At 33.1% G+C, this 8,217-nt stretch overlaps 1 protein-coding gene across 3 annotated transcripts in view; it reads right to left on the reverse strand.

The window, feature by feature from the left end:
- Positions 1–8,004, reverse strand: part of LOC108917610 (protein ECT2) — a 63,726-nt gene extending 55,722 nt beyond the window's left edge. For all 3 annotated transcript variants that reach the window (XM_018724304.1, XM_018724302.1, XM_018724303.1), the window contains exons 1-2: positions 7,514–8,004; positions 6,978–7,321 (exon numbers count right to left, since the gene is read on the reverse strand). In XM_018724304.1, coding sequence (XP_018579820.1) covers positions 6,978–7,321; positions 7,514–7,595 — 426 coding nt within the window. In that variant the 5' untranslated portion in view covers positions 7,596–8,004. The remainder of the gene's footprint in view (positions 1–6,977; positions 7,322–7,513) is intronic.
- Positions 8,005–8,217: the final 213 nt, after the last annotated feature.

Consider the following 8,217-nt stretch of genomic DNA (forward strand, 5'->3'; position numbering starts at 1 on the left):
ACTGAGTTACACTGAACGTCGATCTATATTCTATCTCTGTCTTTTGCACTTGTTAGGGAATAGGGAAATGCTTTTTTAGTGGGTGTAAACGGACTTGATTTATCCGTCCTGAGAAACGTCATAGTATAAGCGTAGACGAGGGGTCTAATTCCATGGCTATAATAAATTTATAAATTAAAAAAACAGAACTGTGTCGTTATAAAATGCTGTAATAATTAAAATGGATCAAAGTGCCGGTTATGGCAAACCGTAAAAAAATATTAGATGTTATATTTTATTATCCTCTTTCAATATTTTCTATATTTTGTTGCCTTTTATGCAGACACGCCAATGGATTTTCGTTCCCGGCACGGTTCATCCCCCTTACTAGTCCAAAAGCTAGCAATGAGTCACTCTCTATAATTTCGACTGCGGAGTATAGATGTATATTAGCAGTTTCTGATGCCATTAATTAGCACGTAAGCTACTTGAAAAATATAGAATTAAAAAACCAGTCCCAAACTGATAAATTCTTAAAATTCATCATGAGTTAAACTACATTTTCATATTATACACATTATGATACAAGTACGTGTATACAGATCTAGAAAGAGTTTTATACTTTTTAACTTAACATAACCTAAGTTAAAATGATTTTTCAAAATACCTGAAAATCTATACAGGTTTGGAAAGTCCCCATGGTACATCGGCCGTTATGTGAGAGCAATAAAGTAAGTCATAAAAATCCGTGCGATAGACAAGGATGGTTACATTGAAGACGTTTCATAATCTGAATAGTCACTCCCACTTCTAACCCGAAACGGGCGGTGACTATTCAGATTATGAAACGTCTGCACTATAGCCATCCTTGTCTATCGCACAGATTTCTTTACTTTACTTCGTCGCTCTCATGTAAAGGCAGATGGACCATGTGGATTTTCCAGCCCTGTATAAACACATATTAGTGTTACTAAAGGTCTGTTAAATTTAGTTGCACTTAATATTTTACTTCTTGACAATCTCACTGATAATACCATTGTAAATTCAAGATATGAATTATAAGGATATCCCCTCGAGTATACCCTTAATTTGACCAAAGTTAACACAAAAAGTTTAAGTGAACTAGGGATGCATTCAGATCCGTTATGAAAATCAAGATTCTGCATGCTATGACGAATTGAAATGCTGAGATAAATCCAAATCCACACTGCACCTGATAACCTCTGTTTGTTAGTTGTTCCCGAACTATAGCAGCGAAAAAAGGTCGCAATGTCATATTGGTCAAAAACAAAATTCGGAGTAATTTTATGATACAATTTTATATGCGGTTTAAGTGTTAATCAATATTTAGCCATCGTAAAACCATATTCAGGTGGTATCGGAAGTTCAAGTGATGAAATTTCAGTCTCACATATGCTCCAATGCCATAATGTCCACCCTCGTTATTTATCAATAAAAACATTGGTACAATCAGAATGATGCCAACAGGCACATTACTTATTGCCAAACAGAGGAGTGTTTGGGCATTCTTGCATCAGTAATAGAGGAATTTGCATACCCACCCGTGAGTAAAAAAGTTTGTTCACTTTGAGTACCGTACGTCTTAAGTGACAAATGATAGCACAACATGTCAGTGAGACGCTTAATTAATTTGAAAATACAGGAAGGACATCTCGCTATACAAGCTCAGGCTCATAATAGAACAACTAATATGCATATTTCAAAAAAGTACTAGTACTCAAAATTATTTTATTAGAAAAAAATGTTGATAAAAGAAGCATAATGTTCCTGTTATGGAACGGCTTTCTAGCAGTTCAGACCTCTTGCCAATAGAAACACTGTGACATAAAATAAAGAAGCAGTTGAGCTAACATCCAGCCCATTCAGTTAAAGATCTACAGTGCCTGCCAGAATTAAAGCTGTTATTCTTAATAAAGGTGATGTAACACAATTTTGATGAAGTCGACGGAAATCTTAATGTTTTTTATTAACAAATAGACATTGACACATCATGACGTAGTAATACAGGGCGTACCAAAATGAATATCGGGGTTTTAAAGCTTTCTAGAAGTTATTACGGTTAACTTACAATTACAAAGTATACATCAAATAAACTAGTAACTCAAACAGTTTGTCCTACAAGTATTCGTGCGCGTCAGCAAATCCTCACGAGATGGTACAGTTGCAATGAAACTCCCCTAAATTAAATGTTTTTTGTGCCATATCCTGGCAGAAAGTGTATGGGCCTTTCTTTTACGCTGAAACAACTGTAACTGGTGTTTCTTATCTTGATGTGCTACAACAATATCTCTTTCCTCAATTACACGAAGCTGAACCAGATAACTTTATTTGGCAGCAAGATGGTGCGCCGCCTCATTGGCATGCCTTCGTACGTGATTGGTTAAACAACGTTGTTCCCAACAGGTGGATTGGCCGCAAGGGGCCGGATGACAGAGCTTGTTTCGCATGGCCTTCACGTTCACCAGATCTGACGCCATGCGATTTTTACCTTTGGGGGTTTGTAAAGGATCGGGTGTATATGCCTCCGTTACCAGCTGCCCTAAACGACCTATGACATAGGATTGAAGCTGCAGTTGCATCAATTACTCCAGACACACTGAGCAAGGTTTGGGACGAACTTGGCTATCGACTCAATGTGTGCCGTGTGACGCAGGGTGCTCACATTAAACACTTGTAGGACAAACTGTTTTGAGTTGCTCGTTCATTTGATGTATAATTTGTAATGGTAAGGTCACTGTAATAAATTCTACAAAGCTTTAAAACCCTGATATTCATTTTGGTACGCCCTGTATTTTAAGCGTATTTAAATTAAAAGTTAATACTTTGTTTCTGTTACCAATATTTTTCATTAATAAAATAGTTTTGAGAGTTATTACTTTTATTTAAATATATCAGTAGTAAAATTATACCTGGCCTGACTATTATGAGCCTGTGTTCGTATAAACAGCATTTTAACACGTGATGAAACCTGACTATATTTTTTTATCTGCATGCTCACAACAACCTAAAACAAATTCTTGGCCTTTAATAATGGGTGTTATCTTGACCACCAGGGGAAATGTGGATAGTATGATTCTTGAAACAGGGTTCTAAAAGCTATTAAAAACATTGACCCATGCTCAAGGATGGACATGTGGTTTTTCCAGTACGATAATGCATTTTTGCAAAGTGTATACCGAGTATATATATATATATATATAAGTACAAGAGAAATTTGCTTTTTTAAGCTTATATTTATAATGTGCAATGAATAAAAAAATTCAGTTTAATTTTTTATTTTTTTATTCAAGAACTCAGTTTAAAAATAAGTGCTGTTAAAGTTTATATTTTATTCTCATGAAGTACTTTAGGTCTTATTTGTTCCAGTTTAAAAAAATGCCTCAAACCAGTTTTATGAATAATATGAACCATTGATGTGTATATCTAAATAATTTGGAGATGTTTCTGAAAANAACAAAACTGAGTTTAGAACTCGTAAAAGTGAAAGATTATTTTTTTATGATTAAAAAAGTCAGACTTTTGTTCGCTTAAAATGCTTTATATCAAAGTTGATTAAATAAGATATCACCATTGTTTCAAAGAAAATGTTGTGTTATGTTTTCCTTTCAGCATTTTGATACAAAACATTCATACACCACCCATCGTACCAGCATATTAAAAACCTTGCATATAAAATGATGAGTTCCATCCCGATTATGGCTTAATAAATAGTTCGTTCGAATTACTAGATGTTCGAATTAAAATGTGTTGAAATTAAAGAGGTTACCCTGTAAATGTCTCTAAAAAATTGGAACCAACATATTTAAGACCTCTAATGAGTTGTAGATCACAGCTCTTTTTCATATGTAGTAACAATTAGTACTAGTAAAAACCGGCTAATAGGGTTCTATAAAAACCGATTTCAGATAAAACCGGTTAACCGAATAGTGGTTAAAACCGGATATTCTAAAACCAGTTATTCGAATAACCGATTACTTGAGTAATGGCCAAAACCGGATATCTGAATATCGGTGTTTTGAAAAACTGACGGGATATACGATGTTATTCACATATTCACATATTTTAAATTTTAAAGTTAAATCTAATGTTAAAAGTTAAAATGTTAAAACAGTTACATTAATAAACTATTATTCTTTAATTCATTATTTATATAAATGGGTTTAGTCTGCCTGTATAATAGTCTTGATCGTAAGTATAACACGTTTACACAGTAGGTATAACGATATATCTATTAGCAACATTTCTTTTTTTATTGAGGACCAATTTAGTAAATACTTCTCGAATACTGCAGCTTCTATGATTTATTGTACATCGGCTCAACACATACGAACATCCATATTACCACGCAACAGGATAGACCAATCCTTTCTAAGTCTTATAAGTTCCGCCTCAGACACCTCGCCTAGTGGCACCCCTCAGTATTCTTTTGTGCTAAAGGATTAAAACCAGTATTTTCCAAGAGACAAAAGAGTAAAGACATTTTTATCAAGATAGCTATGAAACAATAGTTTCCACACAAATTATTTTTTTGTGGATCTGTATAAATATGAATAATCTAAAACTAAAAAACATGTACCAAAGGCCATATTCTTATATTTATCATTTTGATGTGATAGAATCCATCAATGTATTATTATTGTTTACAAAATTCTAATCTCTGATAGGAAATCGATCATATCGAAACAAAAAATAAAAGAATATGGCCAAATTGAGTACTGATATTATGAAGTGTAGACCAGTGCAGGGACTCCCGAAATGTCGATTCGATGATTCCGAATCGAGATCGAAATAATATCGATATATCGGTACTCTTGAAAATTTTGCCATCGAAATAATATCGAAACCCCGCCCATTCGAATCGATATAATATCGAGGAGTCTTGGCTAGCCGAAATGATTTGCTCTCTTCTTCTATCACATGTATTGACTATTGCTGTTTCTTTTCAACATTACAAATGTGTTTGCGTTTGTGTTTTGTTTATTTTTACGTATTTAACCTAACCCAATGTGAAGTGTCAAATACTTGTTTATACACAAGGACTTGTATAAAATCCTTGGTTTCTATTTATCTACAACTATTTGAACAGTTTTTGAATGATACCTTTTCTGTTTCTTATTATGCATTAAATAAATATAAATACTGCATAATATTACAAATCTTTTTCTTGTCATGAGTGTGTATTTACCGGAATATTTTTCTATAATGGTGAAAATTTTATCCAATTGTTGGAGAGGTTTTAATAAATAACTTATATGTGACTTTCTTTATACCTCTATTAATAGTTTGTTGACTTGAAGCAAGAAAGTCTACTCATTCCAGTGATGTTCACCGTGCATAAAACCAGAAAGCACAAAATAATTTAATGTTGAATTGAATAGTTTCCGAAGTTCTTTTTACTTCTTTTAAATGTCAAACAATAGACATAATTAAATTACATATAATATTTTTATGTAAGCGAAATAATTACACAAATTTTTTGTCCGGTAAAGATTATAATGGATCCATTTAACTGTCTTCTCCAAATATTTTCATTCCTAAATGCTTCTCGTCGCTCTAATTGTTCAACAATAATTATAATCACAGGTAGTATTTTATGTTTTTTATTTCAAACCGAATAAAAAATTAGGATGTGGAATATCAATAATTTGTTGAGTATGTACGCATAAAACCTTTAAATATAAAGTACATTTAAATCAACTTTCATGGTTTACTGTTTAGACTAAATAAATAATTTTATAAATTTCTGTTTATTTATTTGATGATAGGTAGGTATTCATTTTAAAATTTAAATAAACTGCGTGACGCCGCCGCCGAACAAAAAGAGATAGATTGCTGAAATACGTATATGTTAGACAGAAATAAATATATCACTCAGTTGCCTTAACCGTGGTGGTATACAATATTACCCCAAATTTGCCGAACTTATCCGAGGACTATATCGATGTGCTTCAAGAGTACCAATTTACATTTCGAGTCGAATCGATTGAGATTGGTTTCGTAATTATCTCGATATCGATAAAACGACATCGAGATTTCAGGAGTCCCGTTACAGGAGTAGACTCTTATGGGCCTCACATACAAATTCGGATGTTTTGCGAGGCAAATTAAAGTTTAAGGAGCCGCCATTGAACTGGAGTGGAGAGTCTAGTAATGACGTTGTGCTTACAACAAATTTCTCACATCAGCGCCGCGCTCGGCGCCGCCTTTACGTGCCCCAAGAAATGGCTCACTTTTTTAACATGGAATCTTCACTCCTGGTCTACATTCCATAACTAATATTTTAACTGATACAGACAGGTTTAAAAGACATTAAAAAAACATCGTCAGCATGTCATTCTCAGGCTGCTATCTCTTTGTAAGGAGTCAAAATTGGATCTCAAGTTAATTTGAAATTTTGTGTTAATTTAATTAAGGAACATGTTCTACACCGTACTATAAACACACACATGCCCCTTTAATTCAGTATATTTTATTCTGTCCTATTCATAATATGTTGATGTGGATAATAGTATTGTACCCAATATTTGCCTTGATACGCTATCAGATAGACAAAGTAAAAGCTGACACTTGCCCACAAATATTCACATTTGTAGGCCGTCAGGGTCCAGGGGGCATTGCGATCAACACACATAGATCTAACAAACTACGCATTTATTTACTACATTACTTTTATTACCCTAGTATGATAACTTAAATAACAATTTGAGAAGTCATCGATTAATTCTGTCCCATCCAGTATGTGGATATTTAGGTTTGCTCTGATTTATCGTAGTACCCAAGCATTTTTATAACAATCAAAATTTAAATATACATCTAGCAGCAGCAATGCATACTGTTGTAATTAACATTGTATTACCGTTTTACAACAAGTAATGCAAAAAACTGCATAAGAAATATAAATACCATGCAAATAATTTGTTATTTCATAACAGTAGCCTCCATTCTAATTAAAATACCAACTACTGAAAAGTACTTACCAGGTCATCTTTATTTCTAAATCCCGTAAAACAAACAACTACTCCCGTCATTGCCAAATTAAAAAGTGGTCTAGTATTACTAGGAAGTTTTTCTTTTCGAAGAGCCAGCTGTTGTAATGCTGGAGGGCCCAATATGGGCTGCCTTGATTTATATAAACTATTATATACATCTCCTTCAAAATTTTCCAATACAAAAATTGTAATATTATCATCTTGAGCGTATTCTTGTCCGTTTTCTGAATTAACTATAGGAACACCAAAAGTCTCTGCCACTGAACGAAGTTTTAAATCATTTGTCAAATTTCCCACTAAACATAACCTCAAGTCCAAGGGTGAAGCGGGTACTATTAAAGAAGAACAATATTAAATAAAAGGAAAATCATCGTGTCCAATTTGCAATAAAATGTAAATTTATATATTAATACAAATGGTTACATTAACCTTGGAAAAGTCAACATAACCTAACAAACTTAAACGATTTTTTTCTAGATACATCCTAATTCTTCAGTATTTTTACCAAAATAATGAATACTTACCATCATTTCTGGAAGTATCATCTCCGTTAGAATCACTACATACGGAACTTTGGGGCTGAATATGAGCGTTAACTTCGTCCATTTTGGCGAAGCGACTTTTTGGTTACAACATCAATATAAAAATGCCTACAAAACTTTAAAGTTCCTCTAATAATTTAAAGTTTATCACTATTACGAGCACCACTTTTATACATACGAAAAAAATCATACATTTTTGACCAATTTAACCACATTTTTTGGCGTTTTTACTTTGTTTGGAACAAAAAATACATCATAGTAACTTTAAAGTTAAATTTGGCATTCTCATTGGTCAGACGCATTCGGTTGGTTTCGTCAGACACCAAATTACTATTTCCTATTCCAAATAATTTTCACTTTCCGTCAGAACAGTACATCACTACCATTTAGTAATAATACAAAATAGAGTTAAATTATTTAAACGAAGAAAACACAATCTAGATGAGAGTAACATCAACCCAAAAAATATATAATTTCCCATTCCCCATTCAAATTTACGTCTACTGGTATGCATGAAGCATGAATACGTCGTCGTCGTATAACCGCAACGTAGATCTTTTCCGCTGTGAGTCATCCAGGGCGGTAAAAAAAACGTTAATTTAATGAATAGGAAATACCTACCTAAGAGAATACCTTAACTAGTAGGAATATCTTAGAGATGTAGAAAAATACATAACATTTCTTCT

Source organism: Anoplophora glabripennis, unplaced genomic scaffold, assembly GCF_000390285.2.
Source record: "Anoplophora glabripennis isolate ALB-LARVAE unplaced genomic scaffold, Agla_2.0 scaffold58, whole genome shotgun sequence".
Taxonomy (NCBI): domain Eukaryota; kingdom Metazoa; phylum Arthropoda; class Insecta; order Coleoptera; family Cerambycidae; genus Anoplophora; species Anoplophora glabripennis.